Source organism: Chelon labrosus (genome assembly GCF_963514085.1).
Source record: "Chelon labrosus genome assembly, chromosome: 19".
NCBI lineage: Eukaryota > Metazoa > Chordata > Actinopteri > Mugiliformes > Mugilidae > Chelon > Chelon labrosus.
Genome location: NC_140352.1, coordinates 1,146,962 through 1,173,476, shown reverse-complemented (window position 1 = coordinate 1,173,476; position 26,515 = coordinate 1,146,962). Strand labels below are relative to the sequence as shown.

The following is a 26,515-nucleotide window of genomic DNA, read 5'->3' as shown; positions in this document are numbered from 1 at the left end:
GAGGCCCCTCCCCCTAGTGGCGAGCTTTAGCTTCTTATGTTTTTGTCTGAATGTTTTTACAGTGTAGGACACATGCCGACATCGAGCTGTGAACATGCCAAAACAGAGACAGTATTAAAGTGTGTGAAGCACTTAGATCTTATTTTTATACCAGGAACAGAAGGAACATCCAGGCGCTGTTTGTTTGTACGGAGGGATGTTTGACTTCTCTTTGCCGCCGTTAATTGACGTTTAAAGCAGAAACACATGAAACTGAATCAGAGCTAATATGCGACGAGCAGAGGGAATTGTGGGTATTCTGGAGCGTTTTCACATCAAGAGAGGAAACTGCTTTGGTAAATTGTCATGATGATCTGAAATCTTCCCCAAAATAAAAGAAACTTTTGAAGAATCAGCCGCTGGACTGTGTCTGCTGTTTCACATTTTAAGAGGAAGTGGAGCTTCAGGTGTGTTAGCGCCTCCTTCTGGACGGGAGGAAAAACCTGAACAGTTTGATCCTTGTCTACCCCCTGGTGGATTTATACATGCTCTGCACTCAGAAGCTTTTGGCAGCCATTTCCAAAATGGCCTCCTTCTTGGACTTTCTAGGTCTGAAAATGAGGAAAGCATGATTTTAAAGGGTTGTGTTTAATGTTGTGTTACAGGAAAGATCTCAGACTCTTTTATCTGATTAGTTTTTAAACAGTCAGTTGTTGAAGTGTGACCTGTCAGCTGTGAGCTGGTCAGAAGATAAAGAAGGAGGAGAAACTCAGATCAACGGAAGAAGTATTTTCTCAGTCTCGACACAGATTATATGATGAAGCTACAATTATACATTTGACATTTTCACATGAGGGAAATGAAAGACATTTACAAACATGCAATAGATTCTTAGTCTGGATCTGGATGTGGGTTGATTAACTTTCCAGCCAGTAGAGGCTCAGACCCAATCAGTAATATAAGCATTGAGGTGATAAGTTCAGCCAATGAAGTACGAATGACAGTTTTGTTAGGAAAAAGGTCTAAGTAAATATTTTATGTAGATTTTATTTATACTTTGTACAGTTTGTCTTGTTCTTCACCGTTCTTTTTGTTGAATCTCAAAAGAGGTGGTACAGTAACTGACTTGAAACTCCAATGAAAACCCAATGTCCAACTTACAGCTGCATCCTTCAAAGTTTTCAATATTTCTTAATAAAAATTACTTAAAACGTCTTGAAAGTAGACAAATAGAACCCAATCGAACACATGAAACAGAAATATTAGACTTGTGTATCTGTTTATTCAGAAGAGTGAGCCAATATTACATATTTATGAGTTGTACCTCCAGGATTACAAGTTAATTTTGAGGTCAGGTTAGAGTCCATCTGTTCAGATTGTTTCCATGAGCTGAATGTGAAGAGAAACTGGGTCATGCAGCAAGACAACGAGCCCAAGAACACAAGTGGTTCTACAAAAGAACGGTTAAAGAAGAACAAGATGAATGTTTAGGAACGGCCAAGTCAAAGTCCTGACCTTAATCCAATAGAAATGTTGTGGAAGGACCTGAAGCAAGCAGTTGATGTGAGGAAACCCACCAACATCTCAGAACTGAAGTGGTTCTGTTCTGAGGAATGGGCTAAAATTCCTCCAAGCTGCTGTAGACCACTGATCAGCAGTTACCAGAAACATTTAGTCACAAGGAGGTCACAGCAGATACTGGACACAAGGAGGACATGATATGTAATATTGGCTCATCTTCATTTGTTTGACTGGCTTCTCTTTGTCAACTTTCAGGACTTTTAGTGTGAAAATCTGTTGATGTTTTGAATCATTTTATGAAGAAATATAGAAAAGTCTTTCAAGCAGCACTGTCTGATTGGTTTATTTAACTTCACTCTCTATTTAAAGGTTGTGTTTATGTTATTTGCAGTAGGTTTCTTCACTCTGCTGAAGGCCACAGTCTGAGACACACTGATCTAATGTCCCTGTTCAGTAATCCCTCCATGTCCAGGACCATGACCCTTTTCATGATGAGCTTTAATAAAAAGCTAAAGCATAAAAAAAACAAAAAAAACATCAGGGTTAAAATAAATACTTTGTTTACGAGACATTCGTCGTCATGGTTACAAAAATAAAGAGAGGCGGTTAAAGTTAATACAAACAAAACAGTCAGTTTAAAACACAAAAGGAATGGAGGCGTCCCGTGTCCATGTCCAGTGTTTCTCTGGACCCGTCCGTCCACCTTGGCCTCCTCTCAACCTCCTGTCGGTCACTCCTCAAAGAGCAGGAGGTGAATCCAGTTAGCAGCTGTTAGCTACGATGTCGGCTACGACTACAGACTAGAGACTAAAGCTAACGTCCAACGCTGATGTTGCAGATCTTGCAGCTGGGGTCTTTCTTGGCGTTCAGAGTGGACAGGCTCATGAGCTGGTGTCCACTGATCTGTGCTATCGTCCCCAGAGTCAGATCCACCGGCTCCGTGTAGATCACCTCCAGGATGACGTCCTGAGCGTGACGGAAACACAGCGAACCACCTCCGCCCTCCTCCTCCTCCTCCTCTGTGCAGGTCAGGAAGCAGTTGTTGGACCTGTCCAGTGCCGGCAGCCTCCCTTTACAGAAGGCGTCTCCTTTGGACCCGTCAGGAGCCAGGACCAGGATGACGTAGTGGTACGACGTGTACATGCAGTAGAAATCCCCAAAGTAGAGGTTGGTGTTCTGGTTGAAGAGGAGGTTGGCCTGGATCTGTAAACAAACAACAAACGGTCCGGTACCTCTGCATCAGCTGCTCCACATCACAAATATGGGAAAAAATGAAAAAATCCTTGTCATCTGCCCCCTGGTGGATTTATCCAGACTCTGCAGTCTCTAGCTCTTGGCAGCCATTACCAAAATGGCCGCCTTCATGGACTTTCAATATTTTTTCAGGGAAATCTTTGCTAAATGTTAAAAAGTTAAGAATATTATTTATGTGTGTAACTGATTATTTCTGCTACGTCCTCACCCTGGACTCTGTCTGAGCCTTTCTACTGTTTGCTGGTGAACTTTTTTAGAGTTTCTTTTAGAGTTCCATTTGATCCAGTTGCTGCAGAAAGCCGAGGTGTCAATGTAAATGTGGTGTGTTCAGGTACCTGAAAGCGATACGGCCCGTAGGGAGAGTCCTGGGGTGGTTTTCCTGTGTTGAACTCCGTGTTGCAGCTGAAGAAGATTCCCTCCAGTTTACCGCTGATGGGCGAGCCATGGCTGCCGCTGTTGTCTTTCACCGACGGCAACATGCGGCGGCACTGAGCGTCTCTGGAACGATACGAGGGACTGTCCACAGCGCAGAGGGGTTAAAATAACACAGAGGGTGGACATCAGCTTCTAGTGTTTGAGCAGTGGGACACACCTGTCTTGTTGGAAGTATTCCTTCTCCTGGTTTCTGTAGAAGACGGTGAACGGCAGCATCCGGCCAGCGATGGCCTCGGCTTTGTGCAGCAGCTGGTTCAGGTGGATGGTGGAGTAATCTGCAGAGACATGTTTATACCCTCGACTAATCAGTGAGTATAAAGTATATCACTTTAATTCAAGTTTATGAGGAAGGTTTTTAGCATCATGATAGCATCGTAGCATCATGATAGCATCGTAGCATCATGATAGCATCGTGGCATCCTGATAGCATAGCGCTACACTTTGTTTAAGTCGTGTTTCCCACCTGCGGTGCAGAACTCGATGATCTCGCTCCACTGGGAGACGGCGTAGTGTCCGTCTGGCTGTTTTGTCGCCGTCTGGACCGACAGGGTGTACTCAGTACGAGGACTCAGGAACCAGTGACCTCTGACCGTCATCGGCAGAGGAACGGCCTTCGCCACCAGCTTGGTTGGGACGTCCTGGCGAACGCAGACAAGACCAAGTTAGTCAGAGTCTCACAGAGAAGTCGTCAACAAGCGTCACAGACAAACATCCAGCGCTGCCAGGAACGTCTCACTGAATTGACCTTGTGCTTGAACTTGTTGCAGCTCTTGTTCTCCTTCTTGTTGAGGTCGATGAAGTAGTGCGTGATCCTGTCTCGACCTCGGCCGTCCATCTCCCAGCTGATCTTAAACGAATCACACGTGATGTTACTGATCCGGATCTGATGAGGAACCGGGAGGTCGTCCACGTCCCCGATGCCGCTGTCTGCCGACTCTGTGCCTGAAACACAGTCGGTGTGATTTAAACCCACGGACACTGAGTGAACCCACTCACCCAGACACATGAGACGCTCTGAACAAGGTTTATAGTCTGTGTTGGGAACAATTCATCAAAGTAAAGTTGTTTAAAATGATTAAATCTGATCTTCTAACGGTTCCACCAACATGATAATCATGAAACAAAACCACAGATAAGACATTAAATCAAAGTAGAACGTCTGATGTCACTGGTTCCACTGAATCAATCACAACGTTTTAATCACAGCAGAACCAGGACGCCTCTCCGCCTCCTTTAACCCGACACGTTAACGTTCAGTATATTTATTGAAGCTTAACGTCCGTCGCTTGTTGAGCTGCAGATCAAAGATTAAGGAGAGCCGTGCATCGGTCCGTCCACTGTCAGGGATGGGACGGTCCCATGATGTAAGAGGATTATGTCCGAAAGGGATTAACCCACGAAGTGAATCATATTCAGAGTCACGACACATCTAGACACAGTCCTCATTTATTTATTGATTATCAGTTTATTTAATCAGAAGTGTTTCTTTACGTCTCATGTCCCCAGACAGCGCCTGAGGTCTGATCAATGAGAGCCTCCTGTCATACTGAGGAAGTAAAGCTGGTGTTTTATTTCTGCTTTTATTTTGTTAACCGTTTCCTTTAGTGTTATAGTCAGCTTGTCCTTCCTGTTTGTTCCCTCCCTGATTGTTTTCACCTGTGTGTCATTACCCAGCATGTATATATTACCTGTGTCTCCATTAGTCCTCTGACAGGTCGTCCTGTCCAGTGGAACCAGCTCTGTCTCAGTCTTGTTCTGACCAGGTCACAGGTTTCCTTGTTTATTTAATATTTTGTTGTTTTATCTTGGATTATGTTTTTGCCTCATGAAGAGAGAGATTTAGTTTTTTCTCTCAGAAATAAAGACTGAACGTCTTCTCTCTGAGTCGAGCATTCAGGTTCAAACCTTGTACCGTTTTGACACCTTTTAAAAGATTCTGTCCTTCGAGCTGAGAACCAAACTAAACAAGAAACTAATCTAAACTAGAATTAGCTTCCAGGGTTCAGGTCTAATCTGAGTCTTTGTCTCTAAAATAAATCAGATCTTAACATGTGAGAGTCTTTCCATCTTGTTCCAACATCTGGATCATGTCTCCAAGTCAACAAGCAGCTGTTGATGGTTCTGATCCAGCGGTAGGTAGAGATCCATTAGAGACAGAAGCTGCTACAATATTCTACTGACCACATGATGGCGCTGCTGATTTACAGACACACAAACTGAGATCAGATCTCAAGTGCTGGCTGGGGACGCATGTGGAGACACATTTACATTAAGACCAGGTGGAGACACACAGGGACACACCTGTTTCAGATCTAACCCTGGAAGACAGACCAAATACACAACATCACAGCTTCTGATCAGGAGTCTTGTGCATACGTCACATATTTGATTGAGGACGATCCAGCTGTGTGCATATGGTCTAAACTTGCCTCTTAATGAAATCCAGATGTGCATTAACATCACATTCTGACAAGAGTCTAAAAAGCAACTAAATCTAAACTTCTGATAAAAAACAAACTTTCTATTGAATGCAGTGATGAATAATTGACGAGGTTTCATGAGAAGACAGCAGTGAAGCTGTCTCCGTCCCTCCCTCCTACTTGTTTCCATCTTTTCAGGCCCAGAGGACAAAGGCCTCAGTCAGCAGGGACACTGAGAGCCCGTTGAGGAGGCCAGGACCGTTCACACTGCACCGACACTTCTCCTGAACAAACAGAAACTCTTTCAGGGGTGTCCAGGCTTTGAATGCCAGGGGCCACAAGACTAGGGGCCACATGGAGGAATAGGGCTGATGACCTGGGGCCACATTTACCAAACATCCTGAGGTTAAAATTAGCAGCTGACTAAATAAAAGTGATCTATGAATAAACGTCTGAGCTTTAACCACGTCCACCCAACACAGAATGTTATGTAACTGTCAGTAAACAGGTCTCAGACCAGGGAGCGTTCAAAACCTGTTTGTTTGATCGTGTTTATAGAATAACTGTCTACATGATATTCAAAATGTGTTTATTATTCATTTGAATATTTTAGTAAAACAAAAATAAGAGCTCTGTAAATATAAGGGACAGTCAAAATGAAACAACATTACCCACAATCCTCTCTGCTCCACTCTGCCATGCTGGGTGTCATTAGAAACTAGAGAAGCTACTCGTTCTATTGATATCAAGCATCACATAGCTGGAGCTAACCAGCTAGCCTCAGCTAACCAGCTAGCCTCAGCTAACCAGCTAGCCTCAGCTAACAGAGAAAAAACCAAATCAAATCCAAAACCAACTGACAACAAATATAACTGATCTAGTTTTATTATCTTCTGTCCTTTAGAGTCTATCCACATGATTCTACATCAACTATGAACCACATGGTGACTGGACTGATAGAATCGGAGCTCTGTTCCTCTGTTTCATACATGGTACATGTGTGAACAACATGGAGGAAATCTGAATCTTCTTCTGGATTGTATAATGATCACAATGGTAGAATGTGATGATGTCCAGGATAAATAAAATGTCCAAAGGTTGAATTGTGTGTACGTTGCCTCCTGTAGTGGAATCAGGAGGATTTTGTAGCCAGATTCACTTTCAAGAGGTAAAAACCCAACGTGGAACACTTTGGGTTCTTTGGTTCTCCACATGTCCAGATGGAGAGTGGGCCTGGTTCTATTGTTACTAGAACCTTTGTGGTATTTCTCTAAACTCTTGGTTGGTTTTGAACCAGACTCACTATCTGAACTCAGCAGGAACATGAAGACACAGATTCTTCTTAATCAGATGCCGAGGAAAAGAAGTGGGAACTGTTTTCTTTAGGCCTTCCTCCTCCTCCTCCTCCTCCTCCATCCTGTCAGTGAATGGAGGAGGTGAAGCGTCCATTCATTCCTGGTGTGAAGGTAATTAGCCACAGTGATCTGGACATCCACCAGACTGAATCTGCTGCTGCCAAACTTTAACCCACAGAGAGAAAGAGTTCCCTTCAACCCAGGAAACAAACTGATTAGTAACGTGTCACCTGTCCTCCTCCATCCTCAGATACTCATCCATCAATCAGTTACTGGAAAACTGGGACAATTGATCCTCAAACAAAGACTCCAATCATAAACCTTTATGATTCATATGCTTCATATTTTAGCCTCAGCTTCGTCTTTATCTCTCCACTCCTTCTTCCGTCTGTGATCATCATCATTTCCTTCAAAAACAACGTGTGTCTGGTTTCTTTTATAAACTCACTGCAGACAGATCTGACTTTAAGGACAGACAGACGGTTTGTCTCGTCCTGCTCCTGCTCTGTTTCTCACATTTACATCCACATTCAAATGAAAGCAGTGTTTACATAAAGTCACCTGATTCTTCTTCTCTTATTACAGTCGGATCGTGAAATAAAGGTTTATCTCTCTCCTTAACTCATGGAGCTTTATCAGTATAAGAAGAAATAATAATAATAACGTGGTGATGGACAGAAGAGTAACAGGAGTCTCTGATTGGTTGGAGGAGATGGTGATGCAGGTGGACGTCTGGATACGACAGGATGGTAAAGACTTCCTTCATAAGAGTTTAGTTTGAATCGTCTTCTCTCTCCACTCGTTTGCTTCAGAAACAGTTTCTAAACCTCAGAGTCAGTCTTCAGTAAAGTGGAGGAAGGATCCATGTGAACAACAGAACCAGCCGACCGACTGGTTTTCTTCCTCGCTCTGTTTCACCTGGAACCCAGACAGGAACCACAGCTTCAGTCTTTAAAGCCTTTCAGCCCGTGGAGGTCACTACTGAGAAACAAAATACTGCTGCATGGACATAGATGTAGGACAAAGATGGAGACGGACGGAGACGCCACACTGAGCTTCAAAGTTTAACCCCTGGTGTTGCAGCATGAAAACTTCTTGGTGGTGAACCTGTGTTTTGTGGATTCCTTAGCCTGATGTTTCTAAGTGATCCCACTGGTCCGACAGATCTTTGCTGGAGCAGAATCAGTTCCACAATTAGAGGAAGTAGAAAAAAGACACCAGTGTCTGGAAGGTCAAGAATAAATTAAATAAATAAATTCTTCACCAGTTAAAGCTTCATGAGAGACAAATTAAATCCGGACTAGAGTTCAGCCAAAGACTCAGATCCACTGGAGGAAGGTTGTTTAGTTTTTCACCGTCAGACCAGACGACAAACTAAAACACAACATCCTCACTAGGAGGCACGGTGGTGGCAGCATCACGTCTAAAGGCGGAGGTTCAAATGAAAGCAGCAACATAAAGACGACAACCTGATTCAGTCTCTAACGACAAAATAAAAAGACGACAAGGTGGAGGTTCAGGAGAAGCCGAGTCAGAGTCCAGCTTCACCTGCTACCACTGTAGAAAGACGTCAACAATTTAAATAAATGGAAAACCACCAATAATATACATAAACAGTCCAGACCTCAGGCCACCAGAGAATTTGTATCTGGGCTTAAAAAGGTTTGTTTACACCTGAACCTCAAACACCTGACAGAGTGTGAGCAGTTTTAAAAAGAAGAATGAAGTAAAATAATCCAGACGTGTCTTCAGCTAAAGGAGAATCTACTAAATATTAAACATAACCACTTATTCTATATATTTTTAATTAACCAACATGACTTTGTAGAAACCTGACATCACTTTGACAATAAGGAGGCTTTTCTTTATAATTCTTGTGTTCAGTTTTATAAAACCTGCAGCTCTTCATCGTCTCAGACTCAAACTATTAAAAACAAACCTCCAGCGCGTCCTCACAACAGGAGGAAAACCCAGCGAGCCTCACTGACCTTGGCGTTCTCCCAGGCGGCTCCGATCCTCCGTCATGTTCAGATCCAACCGAGGAGAAACACAAACACAGTCACAAACAGCTGATCTGCTCCAGTCTGACTGATGCTCGCTCTACCACACTCCCTCCCTCCCTCTCTCTGTCTGACGTCATGGGACGATCGAGGGACAGGAAGTCATTCAGAGGATTAAATGTTAAAGCAGCTAAACTGGTTATTATCACAGACATGTGCCCTACACTGGCCACTTCATTAGGTACACTAGTGAAGTCATTCTAGTTGATGTAGAACCAGAGTCAGAACCAGAACCAGAACCAGAGTCAGAACCAGAGTCAGAACCAGAGTCAGAACAGTTATTATTAGAATCTAGACCCTGAAACATCAACTCACACAACACTAATGAGTTCTGGAGTCAAGTTTATCTGGAGTCTCTCTGATGGGAACTGATTCTGCTCCTGCAACGATCTGCCTGGACCAATCAGAGCACGTCTGGGCGGGGCTTAATGTGGTGAAGGACAGAAGAGTAACCATACTCTGATTGGTTGGAGGACAGGTGATGTAGAGGGATCATAGTGAAAGGTTATTTTACAGCGCGGCCTCAGGTAAAGAAACTAAAAGATGAAACGTTTGAGACGTCTGATGAACGACTAACGACCACCGGTCATCAGACCTGAAGACCTGGAGGAGACGTCCAGATGTCTCATCCTGACCTGGAGGAAACGTCCAGACGTCTCATCCTGACCTGGAGGGGACGTCCAGATGTCTCATCCTGACCTGGAGGGGACGTCCAGATGTCTCATCCTGACCTGGAGGAGACGCCATCATATGTTCAGACCCGTTGGTGGTAGAACAGCTGAGTGTTGATCAGCTGATGAAGGTGACATCTGAGTGTTTTTATTCCTAAAATGAACAGCGTCTTCCTCTAGAGACGGTGTCCCACATGAAGGACCGTCCTCACAAGTGCAGGATTAGTGATGTGTGTTTGAGCCGGTGGTAATCTCCTTATGTAAGAGCTCATTTAATTCACTGTTCAGTGTAATCCTCCTCCATCGGCCGCCATCATGTTTTAATCCACAGAGGAAGACGTCACTCTGTCCAACCTGCAGCTCCTCCACCGTCCACTAGAGGCTCCACCTGTCAGTCAGTCAGTCAGTCTCCAGAGACCAACATGTTAAATCAACATGTTCTAGTCTCTGGAGATAATGTCTCCGATCATGATGAATGTTTCTAGAACTTTAAATTAGATCGACTAAAGTTCTGCAGAATTAACAGGGTCAAAATCATCAGTCCATCACCACATTAAGCTCCACCCCCATGATCTGATTGGTCCAGCTGATCTTTGCTGGAGCAGATAAACTTTACTGGTCTGACTTCCAGGTTAGTTTGGAAGATTAACATGAGTCTGAAACTCAACGATCACCAGCTGATTATTTTCTCAACTAACTGACAAAGTAAATAAAAAGTAAAGCTAACTTCTCTGATAATATATTTACAGATAAACAAACGCCATCTTGGACTAAAGGTTAGCTTAGCATTGATACGTAGCATGCCTTGGTGACTGGTTTCTCTTGGGAGAAACATGTGTGAATATCATGGAGGAAATCTTCTTCTGGATTCTTCAATGTGCACAATGGTAGAATGTGATGACGTCCACCTAAACAACTTTACAAATGTCACATCTTTATTATGATCATCTTGAAACAACAGAATAAAACATACAAAAACAAAGAATCACAAAAACAATCCTTCATAAAAAATAAATCTATTAACCATGAAATAAATAAACATGAACTTTACAGCAGTTGGATTTAAATTCATTTCAGTGAATCAGTGCAAAACTTTTCACATGAGCAGTTATTTGGTTCAGGTTTCCTGTTCCGACTCTTCAGACCAGAGAAGTAAACGTTTATCTCTCCGCTCAGTCGCTGTGAGCAGACGCCATTTTAAAAAAAAAACCTCTGGTGGTGCGTTCAAGGACGATCAGCTTTCAGTGTTTGATCACAGACACTTTTTAAAGGACACCGTCTTGTTTCAGTGGGAAATAAAATCCACACTTTTACTCAGTTACAGTTCTGTTAGAATTAATTTCCTTCGTTGTGTTTCTGCCGTTTTCTGATTCATGATAAAAACACAAAGAGGAAACATTAATCTGATCCACAGGTTTTATACTCTAATATCTCACGTCCTCTTTAAATAGAAGAGGATTTATTTTATCGGCAGCACAGACAGGAGGAGTCCTTTAAAATGTTTTCTGCTCACAGCTGAATTAAACACAAAGTCAATAAAAGAAAAGACGAGTAAAACATGAAAACACTGATATAAAAATATTAACTATCGACAGAAACACAATGAAAACTGTCGTCTGCGTCTTTTCCACAGGAAAACGAGCACAGATCAGATGTGACGGAGGAAAACGTCGGTTCACGCCGACAGGCACAGTCAGCAGAAATAAAAATAATAACTGGTGGAGGTCATCTGAGCGCGCTCAGTCGGTGCTCGGCGTCCCGTGCACTCTGAAGCGGTAGATGCACGTGTACTCCTGATGACCCCAGTTAGACAAGACCTGCACCTCGATGATCTGGAAGGCTTCATCGTTCTCCTCCTGACGACACAAAACAAACCTCTGGTCAACCGTCACGAGGAACTAAACTGTTAATATTAGTCTCACCACTAGGGGGCTCTACTTCAAACACAACGGACCTTTAAACTCGGTCTCCGTTTAATAGGTAATAAAGTATTTAAAGTTAATGTTGAGGCATCAGCAGTGACTCACAGTGACGGAGTACGTCTGCAGAGCGTCTCCATCCTCGTCGTACGTGTACGTGCCAAGAAGTTTCCCTTTCTCCTGACCCTCGCTGTCCAGACCCTGAACACAATAATTCAGAACAAAACTATTCCAACCGATGAACACAAGCTCCTCTTCGTGTTGATATAAAGCGTCACATAGCTGGTGCTAATCAGCTAGCCTCAGCTAACAGAGCATCAGAATTTCTTCTTGTCTCAATACTTCATCAAATTCAAATGCAGGTGACATCGTTTAGAGTCGATCCACATGATTCTTCATCAACTATTCACCACATGGTGACTTTCCTGACAGAATGTGATCTTTGTCTCTATAGAGCTTCTCTTACGTAGACTCTGAAGTCTCTGGGGGCGCTGCGTAGCGTCCCGCTGGGTGTGAGGGCTTTAGAGATGTGCTCCAGGGTGAAGGCGGTGGGGACGATCCTCATGGAGAGTCGGATCACCAGGAAACCCGTTGAGCCTCTGAAGGCCCAGCAGTTACCTGGATGGACGTCAGGCTGCAGGAAGAGAGAGGTGTACGTTCTTTTTACTGTAAAATAATTACTGTTGGTGAAACCATGAGGTCAGACAGGTGTGTTACCTGGATGACAACTCGAGGTGACTGAGAGAAATACCAGAGAGGAAACCCAAACAGACTGAGCAAGGCGGCCTTCGTCTCGTACGTTTCTGAGCAGCGGGTGCTCAGGATGCTGCCCCCTGCAGGACGAGAACAGATCAGACACTGACTCTGGTGTTGATGAATCTCTGTGGTCTTGGTTTTAATCTCTTCTGATTATTTGTGAGGAGAAGATTTGTTTTCAGACACATGACTTTTGATGTCAGCAAGAGACACAGAACACCACCGAGTGTTTAAACATCCACCACGTGGTGATCTGCCTGACAGAATCTGATCCCTGAGCTTCAATTTAATATATGGTCCTTTACCTCCATCTAGTGGTCTGATGGTGGTACTACAGATCATAAACACAATACAGCCATCTAGTAGTAACAGTTAGCTTAGCATTGATATGTAGCATGTCTTGGTGACTGGTTTCCCTGGGGAGTTCCATGTGTGAACAACATGGAGGAAATCTGAATCTTCTTCTGGATTGTATAATGATCACAATGGTAGAATGTGATGATGTCCAGGATAAATAAAATGTACAAAGGTTGAGTTGTGTGTACGTTGCCTCCTGTAGTGGAATCAGGAGGATTTTGTAGCCAGATTAAAGTTTAGAGAAGAACAGCAGGCATTTAAATGATTTAACTGGATTATAAAACCAGTCAAACACAGAGGGAGCGTTTGTTTCCCACCTCCAGACTCCAGAGCGTAGTCCGCCATGCCGGTCCGGTCCTCAGAGAACAGCCGCAGAGCGTTGGACACCATCACATGGACGTCCTGAAAAAGACGGAGGATTCACGTCAGTGTCCGTTCACCAGGAAGACATTAAGATCTCAGAAGTTTATGTGTCTGATTGAACCTTTAACCTAACCTCATCATAAAGTGTTCAGTTTGAGAGTAAAACCAAATTAAAATGAGATTTAACCGTCACAGAAACTCAAATCACCTCCCGGGTCACGGCGTCCCCGGCGTTCTCGGCGGCGTGCAGGACGGCCTCTCCGACCGTCTCCTGGCTGCGGCGCTGCTCCAGCTGCAGGCTGATGTTCTGCAGGATGCTGAGCTCCAGAGAGGCCAGCGCCGCCTGCAGGTCGTCCCCGCTGACGTAGCGCTGGGACAGCCACTGTAGGAGAGACTCTGGGAGGGAGGCGGCGTCTCCTCCGCCCGGCGTCAGCTGGTTCCCGTAGACCAGAGCTCGAACCTCCTCCCGGACCCGAGTAGAGACCTCTCCTGAAATCTGAGGCAGACACAGAAATATCTGATTTATAATAAATTCAACAGCCTCTCATCTACCTGAAGCTCTAACTCTTTAATCTAACAACGACCAGTAAACACAGCGAGCAGCTTCTCTCACCGTCTGCTGGATCCTGGAGAGTTGCTGGCAGCCGTCCCGACACTGAGACAAACCCCGGACGTCCTGCCTGACGTCCTCCAGGGCCGCCTCCAACCGAGCGACCTCAGACAGCAAGGCATCATGGGATTGCTTGTCCACACCAACGCTGGAATAAAACACATATGAAGAGGTTCAAGGTCTACAGCGAAGCAAAGACGACCTGTCTGAAGATGAAGAGGAGGATGAAGGTTACCTGACAGCAGCTGGGAGAGTTGAAGGTGAAGAGGAGCTGGACTGTATGTCCTGTAGAATAAAAACAACTGAGATCTAATCCACAAACACTGGACCAGCTTCATGTGTGACGGAGAACGATGTGGTTCACCTGAGTTTGAGACGACAGTTTCTGCAGCTGCAGCTCGATTTGGTCCAGACGAGATGTTTGACTCTGCTGCTGCAACAAGTCCTGCTGTCGGGTCTGAAGACGCAAACACAACGTTAAGAGAAGACGAGTTCAGTTTAGAGATGTTTAAGGATTGAAAAGCTTCTGGAATGTGATGATGTCCAGGTTAAATTAAATGTCCAAAGTCTCAATCAGCAGCGTCTTTCTTCTCAGCACCCTGGAGGGTTTAACAGGTTAATGTCTCACCTGTTCCCTGTGGCGTCTCTCCTCGTCCAGTTGTCCTCTAAGCTGGGACAGCTGCTGGTCCAGGAGGCCGTTCAGCCACGTCTCCCTGTCCCCGTCCTCGTCTCCGCTTTGAACAGATGAAAGCTGCTGACGCTGCTGGAGGTCGGTGTAGAGCTGCATCACCTCCCCGTGTCTCAGCTCCGCCCGCCGTCCTCCGGCCTCGACAAGCTCCCACAACGCCGTCAGACTCTGCTCCAGACGAACCAGACGCTCAGAGTCGTCCTCGTCCTGTGAAGAGACGCGAACCTCTCAGATGAATTAAAGAGTATTCTAATTAAAATCTAAAAGAAATCTGACTTTTTATGCAAAGTGCTGGTTTTACATGATAAAAGCCTAAAAACAAACAAACTGGTTTTATTTTGATACTTGAGTTTTTAATCCGTTTCATTAAACCAGTTTCAGTTCATGGTTCCTCTCCAGTCAGAACCAGTACCTTGTCTCCTGCGGTGGGTTCAGGTGGAGGAGGTCGACCGTGGAGCGGCTCCTCGTACCGCTGCACCTCCCTCGACTCCTCCGCGGCGCCCTCTGCTGATTGGCTCTGAGAGGACGCGAGGCTGTGGACGGAGGACAGACCAGAGACGTCCGAGACGGTCGTCCTCCACTCGGTGACGTTGACAGCTGGAAGAACCGACAATAAAGCAGCTGGACCGAACCAACAGAGGCCTGAAGGAGGAGAGTCTTATTTATCTAGATTATTAAAACAGGTTTGATGTTTATTTTATTCAACGTGAGACGTGCAGTTAACTTCCTGAAATATGTAACTGTGAAATACACAAAGCACAGTTTGGTTCTGATTATAAGGGAACTGGAACAGAAAAGAGCAAGTTATTTATATTTAAGACGTAAATCTGAAATATAATTAGGAGGCATTTAACTCTGAGTTGTTCCTGCGTAAATAAAACAGAACTGTGCAGGAAACATCCTGTAATTATAACCGATCTTAATGAGGAAAGTTTGTAGGACACAAGTGTTGTCTCAGTATTCACTAATCAAAGATGGAAATAGAAATATTGGAGAACTTACTGAAGAGGAGAAGCAGCAGAGGGAGGAGAACCAGAAAGACTCTGAGAGGAAACCTGCAGAGAAACAGATTAAAGAACATCTGAAGAGTATGTCAGAAAACAGAAATGCGTTTGTAAAATAAGAGAACGTACCGATTCAGGTGGAGGCCGGCGCTCGTGTGACGCCATCGTCTCCAGAGTCGCCTGAACGCGTCACCTGTTGTCAGAGCTGAAGAAGAAAGAGCAACGGTTGTTGACGGTAAATAATCAGAACCAAGAACTCGGCTGAACAAGAAGCTGCAGGTCGAGCTGAGAGAGAAGATGTTTAAAGACGCGTCAGAGTCAGACGACGGCTACAAACAAGAAGCACATGAAGGACGGACACGATAATTAAACATGTCTCATGTCCAAGACGACTGAGATTCACCTGAACTCAGTTTAAGATCATAAGTCATTAACCTCTTACATGTGATCTGGAGCAGGTTAAGAAGAAGAAAATATGGATTTAAACTAAAGTTTTATGTGTTTTTAAAACCATGAAGACGTCAGTGGAACAACGTTTGCAGGTTTTTAAAGTCTCTAAATCCTCAGATGATTCAAAACAGCTTCAATCACCTGCCTACATCCTTCCATCAACCTCCAGTTACAGTTTACATGAAGGGATTTCACTCAAAGTATTAAATGTTTGAATCCAGTAAATTATTGAGCCTTTGCTGGTTTTCTGATTGGTCGACTGAACGACCAATCACAGGGCTCCTAGTGAAATCCTGCAGACTGGGAATTAAAACTAGTAAATGTGATTCTTCATAACTGTGACGTTGACATGTGTCGGTACAGAGGAACTAGAAATGAACTGATATTCTGATTCTAAATCTATTTTTATTTTAAGAATCTGATATCAAACCTTTTACATCAACATAGATTAGAATCTTTGTCCCCTCAAGAATTCATAACTGAGCTCCTGTATGTCTGGATTAAGAGCTGAATCTGGAAAACAAACAATTTAAAACCTAAAAACCTAGAAAGTGAAATCTCTACATCGACCTCTGTCTGTATAAACTGGTACAAACCTCTGTAGCTGCTCATTTTAAACATCATCCTTCTACACATCAACATTAAACCAAGACACGACAGCAACAACAGAGCGACAGACGAGGAAGACGTCCAGTAAAACCCAGAGCAGCAGCCAGACGCTAAGAGACGCTCCGACACTAAAAGCAGAGGAAGCATCAACAGACGGCGACGCTGCACCTGTAGAGCGTCCAGCGCTCCAACAAGCAGAGGACATTTTCTTGGTGAGAGGCCAGAGGACGGACGCTGAACTCTGAGCCAGCTGAAAGAGACCTGAGGCTGTGGAAGCAAAGACGAATCATTACAGAGATCGGTCTGGTCTTCATGGACAAAGCTCCAGCTCAAACTGTTTGATTTGTTGTTTAACCTGTGAAAACAGTAGCGCTCCATATTAGCTCCAGACAACAGGAAGCCACAGAGGACCATGAGGACGGGGACGGGGACGAGGAGACAGGATCTGTGTCCGAGCGCTGCTTCTCTTTACAGTCGTCACCTGTTGGAGTCAGCAGGGCAGCAGTGTCTTTAACTGGGACACAATGAGACGAGTCAGATTAAGGCTTTATGGAGTTAGTGTCGTCTAAAGGTTCAACTCAGTCTGAGGAATAAAATCTGATCTGAATCCATCTAAAGTTGCTCCGGTCGTTATTTAACCTGAACAGTTTGATCTGTGACGTCTACAAGTCAAACATGACTCAAGAACCTAAAGATAAAACGTCCTCCAGCTCCAGATGTGACGTCTGCTGGTGACTCTGAATCAACCGGATCGTCCTCCAACCAATCAGAGCAACGGTGTAGGAGACAGAGTCCACTCAGTCAAAGGCTGCACCCAAACAACAACAACAAACACTGAACGTTTAAAAGAAGAGAAAAGTTTCCTGGAGACAGCGTCAAGGAGAAACATCTTCCAGAGAGGGTTAGGGAGTTTATGGCAGCGTTGGATGACCAGAACATTTCTGGAGTAGAGAACACAAGGTACCAGCTACCCTCTCCACACTACATTAACTTTGACTGAAAGATTTATTGGACTGAATCCAGTCCACTCTAGGAGAAGACAAGGAAGACAAGGACAGACTTTAGGAAGCTACAGGAGACCAACTCTAGGAGAAGACAAGGAAGACAAGGACAGACTTTAGGAAGCTACAGGAGACCAACTCTAGGAGAAGACAAGGAAGACAAGGACAGACTTTAGGAAGCTACAGGAGACCAACTCTAGGAGAAGACAAGGAAGACAAGGACAGACTTTAGGACGCTACAGGAGACCAACTCTAGGAGAAGACAAGGAAGACAAGGACAGACTTTAGGAAGCTACAGGAGACCAACTCTAGGAGAAGACAAGGAAGACAAGGACAGACTTTAGGAAGCTACAGGAGACCAACTCTAGGAGAAGACAAGGAAGACAAGGACAGACTTTAGGAAGCTACAGGAGACCAGCTCTAGGAGAAGACAAGGAAGACAAGGACAGACTTTAGGAAGCTACAGGAGACCAACTCTAGGAGAAGACAAGGAAGACAAGGACAGACTTTAGGAAGCTACAGGAGACCAACTCTAGGAGAAGACAAGGACAGACTTTAGGAAGCTACAGGAGACCAGCTCTAGGAGAAGACAAGGACAGACTTTAGGAAACTACAGGAGACCAACTCTAGGAGAAGACAAGGAAGACAAGGACAGACTTTAGGAAGCTACAGGAGACCAACTCTAGGAGAAGACAAGGAAGACAAGGACAGACTTTAGGAAGCTACAGGAGACCAACTCTAGGAGAAGACAAGGAAGACAAGGACAGACTTTAGGAAGCTACAGGAGACCAACTCTAGGAGAAGACAAGGAAGACAAGGACAGACTTTAGGAAGATACAGGAGACCAACTCTAGGAGAAGACAAGGAAGACAAGGACAGACTTTAGGAAGCTACAGGAGACCAGCTCTAGGAGAAGACAAGGAAGACAAGGACAGACTTTAGGAAGCTACAGGAGACCAACTCCAGGAGAAGACAAGGACAGACTTTAGGAAGCTACAGGAGACCAACTCCAGGAGAAGACAAGGACAGACTTTAGGAAGCTACAGGAGACCAACTCCAGGAGAAGACAAGGACAGACTTTAGGAAGATACAGGAGACCAACTCTAGGAGAAGACAAGGAAGACAAGGACAGACTTTAGGAAGCTACAGGAGACCAGCTCTAGGAGAAGACAAGGAAGACAAGGACAGACTTTAGGAAGCTACAGGAGACCAACTCCAGGAGAAGACAAGGACAGACTTTAGGACGCTACAGGAGACCAACTCTAGGAGAAGACAAAGAAGACAAGGAAGACAAGGACAGACTTTAGGAAGCTACAGGAGACCAACTCTAGGAGAAGACAAGGAAGACAAGGAAGACAAGGACAGACTTTAGGAAGCTACAGGAGACCAGCTCTAGGAGAAGACAAGGAAGACAAGGACAGACTTTAGGAAGCTACAGGAGACCAGCTCTAGGAGAAGACAAGGAAGACAAGGACAGACTTTAGGAAGCTACAGGAGACCAACTCTAGGAGAAGACAAGGAAGACAAGGACAGACTTTAGGAAGCTACAGGAGACCAACTCTAGGAGAAGACAAGGAAGACAAGGACAGACTTTAGGAAGCTACAGGAGACCAACTCTAGGAGAAGACAAGGAAGACAAGGACAGACTTTAGGAAGCTACAGGAGACCAACTCTAGGAGAAGACAAGGAAGACAAGGACAGACTTTAGGAAGCTACAGGAGACCAACTCTAGGAGAAGACAAGGAAGACAAGGACAGACTTTAGGAAGCTACAGGAGACCAACTCTAGGAGAAGACAAGGACAGACTTTAGGAGGCTACAGGAGACCACCTCTAGGAGAAGACAAGGACAGACTTTAGGACGCTACAGGAGACCAACTCTAGGAGAAGACAAGGAAGACAAGGACAGACTTTAGGAAGCTACAGGAGACCAACTCTAGGAGAAGACAAAGAAGACAAGGACAGACTTTAGGAAGCTACAGGAGACCAACTCTAGGACATTAAGGACCAGAGGACATGTTTGTCGTCCACTCATGAGGTGGACGTTGTGTTGACACTGAGCTGGAGACTCATGTTTTATGTAAATATAAACCAGTCTTCACAGGTTGAACACGTATCTGTGGACATGTCTCCTGAATGAATGTTTCCATTTAACATTTCAGAATAAAGAAACTAAACATCCTGGTGTGTATTTAATCGTCTTGCGTGTCCACCCCACCAACCCGTCCGCCAACCCGTCCGCCAACCCGTCCGCCAACCCGTCCGCCAACCCGTCCGCCAACCCGTCCGCCAACCCGTCCGCCAACCCGTCCACCAACCCGTCCACCAGGAACGTCAGCACATAGAAACAAACAGAGACTCACACAGAGCTCCGTTGGGATGAAGCTCCTTCTGGTTGGTGGTCGTCTCCTTCAGACTCATGACGCCACAGCGACCGGATCGAGCTGAAACGGAGGAAAAAAAAACAGAGTCAGAACTCACCAGGAGCTGAGAGACAAGAAGACGACCAACACCATGTCCACGTCCGTCCTCTCAGCCGAGGACCTGCACCGACTGTGAAGAGACAGGAAGGGAGGATTTGCATTTTACCAAGGAAACAGCCAAAGTGAGAAGGCGCAGCCCGTTTGTTTGTTTGTTTGGGAGGGAAACGACACAGAGAGGGTGAAACCATGAGCTCAGACTGACGGCAGGTCACCTGTCTGGTAGTAGTGACATAAATAAAACATTTAGTCGTCACGGAGGACGCTCTAGTTGTCCTCTTTATGGACACTGGTGTGACTTTTAGAGTTTCTAGGAGACATTTGATCAGTTCTCAGCAGCTTTAACAAAGACAACTAGACTCGTTGGGTTTCTCAAAGCTTCTGCTCCAAAGAAGTTCTAGTGACGCAGTAGGAGGTTCCAGTTGTTACCGAGGAGGTTCTAGTTGTCTTTTTATTTTACTAAACGTTTGTGTGAGGTGGTTGAGTCAGTACACGTTTGTTAGCTGCATCTTCTCCATGAACCTTGGACGACGACGCAGTTTCTTCCTTTTATTACATGTAGATGTAAATAAATCTAAACTATGGATGAAGACGAGTTCTACTGGGACAGGAAGAGAAGATAAGACTTTATATAAACGTCTCATTGACCAGATTTTAACCCCAGTGTCTGACAGAAGCAGAAAAGTGCTCATCTCCACCACCTGCTGCTTTAGCCTCTGTACCTCCAGGCCTTCTATCAGCCTCTACGTTGACCTTTGACCCCTGACACACCTGCCAGGTGTGCATCAGTGCAGACACAGAGCGGGCTGCAGCTCTCCTGAGCCACAGCACTGAGGAGTCCAGCCACAGCTGCAGAACATCTGGAAGAACCAAACCGCAGCGAGTCACAGATGAGCCCGGTGCTGAAGGTAGAACCCAGAGAACCAGACAAACCTCAGAGTGAGTTCACACCGAGCAGCAGCAGCTGATTTACACATGGAAATTTATACAAAACAGTGTCAGCTGAGTCAGAGAGCGGGACGAGGCGTCAGCTGACTGGTTTCACTTTCACAGAGGATTTAAACAAACTGAGCCGGACAGGAAGTGAACGTCAGGGTGTGACGGATACGGAGTCAGGAGGAGTTTAAATACCTGGAGGATTCACTCTGGGGAAAATGAAGTTCACACACGTCTTACAGTCTGATGTAAACCGACTTAATTTACAGTTAACAGTCAGAAGATTGTTTGTTTTTGAATGAGAGGAACAAACCGATATGAAAAGCAAATTTAAAAAGACTTTCTTCTACAAATAAAATCATCCCAGCTGTTTATGGGCCTCAGCTGTAAAGAATAATTTATAAATCAGTATTTAAACTGGTCATTATATTTATATCACCTGGATAGTCCTCCAACCAATCAGAGACATTTAAACCAATCAGACGACTTCTGTCCACATTAAGCCCCGCCCGTTTCTCACCTGTCCGACCTTTGCGGCTCCGGTCTCTGCTGTAAATGGACGTTTCCGGTTCTCCGGGCTCCGATGATCCCGGTCCCTTCAACAGAGACGATGAGGAGGAGGAGGTGTATTTGGAGGAAGAGCCGTGTGTGGTGACGGACTCCTTCTTGTCTTTGTGCAGCTCACAGTCTTTGCAGTAAACCCTGCTGAGCGTCTGGACCGGGTGTTTGTCACAGCGGCCGTCTGAACCAATCACAGTCCTGCTCTGCTCCTCGATGACGGTGCTTTCTGCAGCAAAGAGGAAGAGTCAGTGAAACGAAGAGTCAGTGAAACCAAGAGGAAGAGTCAGTGAAACCAAGAGGAAGACGAAGAGGAAGACTCAGTGAAACGAAGAGGAAGACTCAGTGAAACAAAGAGGAAGAGTCAGCATCAAGTTTCTTTAATATTGTAGAAATCTTTCACCAGATTAAGTTAAAATCACTGATCTGCCTCAGATAAACTTCTGTCCTGGTAACAAGGTTTAGTTCATTATCATCAGAGGATGAAGCTTCCAGGTTCAGGTCTAATCTGAGTCTTTGTCTCTAAAATAAATCAGATCTTAACATGTGAGAGTCTTTCCATCTTGTTCCAACATCTGGATCATGTCTCCAAGTCAACCAGCAGCTGTTGATGGTTCTGATCCAGCGGTAGGTAGAGATCCATTAGAGACAGCAGCTGCTACAATATTCTACTGACCACATGATGGCGCTGCTGATTTACAGACACACAAACTGAGATCAGATCTCAAGTGCTGGCTGGGGACGCATGTGGAGACACGTTTAGATTAAGACCAGGTGGAGACACAGGGACTTAGAGATGGACAGGTGAGACCAGGTGAGACCAGGTGAGACAAGGTGTGATCAGACTGGATGTTTGACAGGAAGAGTTATTTACACAGATACAAACAGTTCAGGATGAATAAACATGAATTACTTTAAACATCAGTTCCAATGTTACTGATTTATTAAAACTACATTAATTAAACTGTATAAATGTTTGTTTACACAAGTATTAAGTTGGATTTTATGGCACTTTCTACAAGTAATAAAAAAAACACATTTAAAACTATTTAATCTTGTTTGTTTTAATTCAAGCAATAGACAGATACAGATGAGGAGGAGTGTGAACTGACCTTTAGGGTCCAGGTCGTGGTCCAAACCTGAGGAGCAAGATCAGCGTTAAAACCAAAACTCTTCTGTTCAGACTCATGAATCGATGTGATCAGATCTGTATCAGCGTCGGCTCTAACGACAACAATCACCAGATGAAAATACTTCACACCTGATAGTTTAAATCTGATCTCAGTTTGTGCGTCTGTAAATCAGCAGCGCCATCATGTGGTCAGTAGAATATTGTAGCAGCTGCTGTCTCTAATGGATCTCTACCTACCGCTGGATCAGAACCATCAACAGCTGCTGGTTGACTTGGAGACATGATCCAGATGTTGGAACAAGATGGAAAGACTCTCACATGTTAAGATCTGGTTTATTTATGGTGGAAGTGTTTTAGAGAAGGGGGAAGGGACTGTCTCAGAGGAGGAGACTTACCCCAGAAGGTGTCGACCACCGTGGTCTCCTGGATGGAGGACTCGTCCAGCAGGGAGGAGATCAGGGAGGCGTCACTGTGGACGCTGCTGTTGTGAAACGACTGTCCGGCTGTTTTACGAGGAGTTTGGAGGAGAGACTCTGAGCAGGAGACGGAGTGATGCGGAGAACGACGAGACATCAGCGACCTGGAGGAGGAAGAGGTGAAGAACGGGGAATTAAGAAGAAGAAGAAGAAGAAGAAAAAGAAGAAGAAGAAGAAGAAGAAGAAGGTAGAAGACCAACAAAGAAGAAATGAGTTGAACCTGACCGACCTGCTGCTCCTCCAGCTGCCTCCTCCTACGCTGAAGGAGGCGCTGCTGGTCGGCAGACTTCGGTCCAGGAGGCCGTCGTCGAGCCGGAGGCTGCGTCTGGACATCGTCTGGATGGAGGAGGAGGAGGAGGAGGAGGAAGAAGAAGAGGAGGAGATCTGCTGCTCCTTCTCAGAGTCCCACAGAGCTGAGGAGTAGCTGGAACTGAAGACAAAACAACTTCTAACTGAGACGATCAATCACTGCTCTGTTCTCCATCTTTACTCAGCACACATTATTAGTTCTTGTAATTAAGTGGTCATAATGTTATGGCTGATTGGTGGATATCACCTGTGGCTTTAATCAGCACCAAACTCCAGAGACTAAATTAAATGATCATCTTATAAAACACTGATAAATAAATGATCCGTCCTCAAACAGCAGCTTCAGCTCTTACACAATAAATCCCTGCGACCTTATCACACTGAGCCGCCCTGACCTACATACACACGCCTCCGACACCACCGAAGAAGAAGGCGGCTCTGACACCACAGAAGAAGCAGCAGCAGCAGCAGCAGCAGTAATATAAAGGGTGAGAATACACACAGGTCAGTCCAGCCCCAGCTGTGCAGGTCCACGTCGTCGTCGTCACACATCAGAGAAACAGAGACGCCACACACACATCTCACACACACACACACACACACACACTATACACACACACACCCCCAGACAGAGCAGAGCCGTGTGGCAGCAGCTCAGCTTCACCTTAAACCTGCTCTGACTTCCTGCTCTGCTGAGGCTCCGCCCACTCGCTCTGGACTTAGCTCTGACAAAATTAATTAAAAGTTAAAGTGACGCTCTGAGCTGGAAGGAAGAAGATTTAAATAAATAAAATGAATAAAAAGAATATTATAAAATAACAGAGTCTAGACATCAGGTTTGTTTTAGATTAATCTGAAACATTAGATCACGTCATGTGATTTAGAAAACATAATAAACTTTACTTTACTGACTTTATCTCTGGTTCTAACGTCTAATTATTATTAATTAACAGGACATGAACGTTAAACATCCTGATAATCAGTTGAGTCAATGAAACATCAGTTAATTAATAATATCACTGATGCATTAATTGATCCTGAGTTAATATTAAATTATAATATTAAACCTTTTATTCGTCCACAGCTTCAGTTACGCTACAAAAAAATTAAAATATGTTTTTAAACTTAAAATATGACGTGATGAACACATGAATGCATCACTGAATGAAGACGTCATCCATCCCATCATGTTTCTCTGAGCTTCATTTGTTTCTTAAAGTTTCATTAATAGTCGTTGACACAGATTTAATAATTCTGGAGTGAGAAGAGAATATAAACGTAACGTCAGAGGTCGTCTCTGATTTAAATGACGTCGTCAACACTCCACCAATCACTAACCAGATTTATCCAGACACAGAATCAGCTTCTCTCTGATTTGATGGTGAGTTTTTATTCGTTTAATTAGTTTAGTTTATTTTTCTGCCTCTTTTTGTAACGCCCTAATTTCCCCACGGGGATGAATAAAGTCTTATCTTTCCATCCAGAATAATGAATCTGTGTAATAAAGAAAAGTAAACAGATGTTTGGGTGAAAAGTCCAGACGTCTGTGGATTTATCTTTATTTATTCTGTATTTATTATTCTCTGCAGTGATTTAAATGTTTGGTTTCATCATTTTATCCATTTTTCAGCAGAAATCATTTATTTTGTTCATTAATCAATAAAGTTAATCTGTTGACGTCCTGATGATCAGTCGACCAAATAAAAACACGTCAGACTCTGACAGTTAATCAGTAAAGTTAATCAGTGTCAGAGTTCTGCTTTAATGAAGGAAACTGAATAAACCAACCAGGAGCAGCGTGGGACGGAGACAGGAACTTACCTCCAGCTGCAGGTGAGCGCCGGCGTTTCACTTCCTCCACGGCGCCACAGCCTCAATAAGACCCTGGATTACCCAGCAGCCCCTTCACCTTCCTTCAGCCAATTATGGACTTTGTGCAGAGCTGCAGCGCTCAGTGTTCAGTGTTCACCTGCTGACGACACAAAACTGAGAAATGACAAAATATTGCTGCCGAATTTAAAAGTGGATGGTTTTGAGTTCAAAAAAAATATCTTCAATGTCAGCGCATCACTTCTGATACTGAGAGAAAAGAAAACCTTTAATCTACAGTTTTCACAAAGAAGTTTGGTGTGATTTTCAAATAATTGGAAACTATTACTGCCGAATTCCAAAGTGGATCTTTTCAATTAAGAAAACTACCTTAAAGTCACTTGGATATGAACACATCACTTCTGACACCAAAGAAAACCTTAAATCTGCATTTTTCTCAATGAAGTTCGGCATGCAAAGTCGTTTCATGTCACGTTATAATGAAAAATATTGCATTTAAAAGTGAATGTTCTTAATTTAAAAAAGGTAAATAACATATATTACATATGTATATTACAGTGCAGTAGTAAACAGGTTTCTGTAGATTAGAATGTGTAAAATAAAATGTCAAAAAGTCAGAAGTCTAATAAAATAAATAAAAACACTAATTAATAGATTAACAAGAGACATTCATTAACCTTAAGCTTTCTGATGATCTTAGTTTTCTTACAGTTAAATAAATCCGTAGTTTTCTCTTTATTTTCCCATAAATTTAAATTAAATCTGGTTTGTGTTTGTGGACACATCACCCACGTGTCCGCTGCCATTTAACTACAACCTGTCAGCTTCCAGCCAATCAGCGTGGAGCCCAGACGAGTGACGTCGCATGGGACCAATGAGACTCCACAATGGGCGGAGCCCCGCGAAAAATGAACGGCTGCTTTGCTAACGTTAGCTTTAGCTCCCCTAGGGGCGTCCTAAAGTAAAATAATGAGTAGATAAATAAATAAAATGAAGCGCTTACCTGCAGCGGAACTCCCGACGAACCAGAGGCCGTTAACAGCGGAGGTCAGACGGGGGACAACGGCCTTTTACAACCAGGTAAGTATTAGTTAAAGTTGACGGACGACTGTTTAGTTCGTGTTCCAGTTTAAAACAGACGCAGAAGTTAGAGCCGCAATGACAAAACCTAACATGTATCACCCGTAAATATTGTTTTTGGAAAGAAACATGTTCAAAATGTCGACTGACAAGCTATCAACCTGTCGCTTCGTGTTTAATTAAAGCGGTCCCGTTTTTATAGCGGCAGCGGTGGTTATCGCCCCCGTGTGGTGGGAGTGGTGAACTGACTCCGGTCAAAACTGA

General features: G+C 44.3%; 3 protein-coding genes across 7 annotated transcripts in view; 1 reads left to right on the top strand and 2 right to left on the bottom strand.

The window, feature by feature from the left end:
* Positions 1-26,515, top strand: part of LOC311504239 (microfibril-associated glycoprotein 4-like) — a gene marked incomplete at its 5' end in the record, with an annotated part of 417,732 nt that overhangs the window by 136,709 nt on the left and 254,508 nt on the right. The gene's annotated exons all lie outside the window — the stretch shown is intronic.
* LOC311504230 (phytanoyl-CoA hydroxylase-interacting protein-like) lies at positions 1,579-8,989 on the bottom strand (the record flags this gene model as incomplete). Its single annotated transcript, XM_084567243.1, has 6 exons — positions 1,579-2,703; positions 3,090-3,270; positions 3,347-3,464; positions 3,653-3,827; positions 3,935-4,221; positions 8,953-8,989. The coding sequence occupies 6 exons, from the start codon at positions 8,987-8,989 to the stop codon at positions 2,314-2,316; spliced, it is 1,188 nt and encodes a 395-aa protein (XP_084423369.1). The 3' UTR covers positions 1,579-2,313.
* On the bottom strand, positions 10,487-26,358 carry LOC311503923 (SUN domain-containing protein 1-like). Of its 5 annotated transcripts, none has more exons than XM_084566835.1 (21): positions 26,175-26,358; positions 25,163-25,310; positions 23,262-23,462; positions 22,952-23,136; positions 22,537-22,563; positions 21,387-21,653; positions 20,653-20,790; positions 19,814-19,894; positions 15,522-15,597; positions 15,391-15,443; positions 14,801-15,030; positions 14,329-14,595; positions 14,065-14,157; positions 13,936-13,985; positions 13,704-13,848; positions 13,299-13,586; positions 13,045-13,129; positions 12,332-12,447; positions 12,081-12,248; positions 11,723-11,815; positions 10,487-11,551 (listed from the first exon to the last, which is right to left on the bottom strand). In XM_084566835.1, the coding sequence occupies exons 3-21, from the start codon at positions 23,363-23,365 to the stop codon at positions 11,435-11,437; spliced, it is 2,583 nt and encodes an 860-aa protein (XP_084422961.1). In that variant the 5' UTR covers positions 23,366-23,462; positions 25,163-25,310; positions 26,175-26,358; the 3' UTR covers positions 10,487-11,434. The 5 variants fall into 5 exon arrangements, with proteins under 5 accessions (XP_084422961.1, XP_084422964.1, XP_084422963.1 ...); XM_084566838.1 differs by having other exon boundaries at positions 14,801-14,985; XM_084566837.1 differs by lacking the exon at positions 22,537-22,563.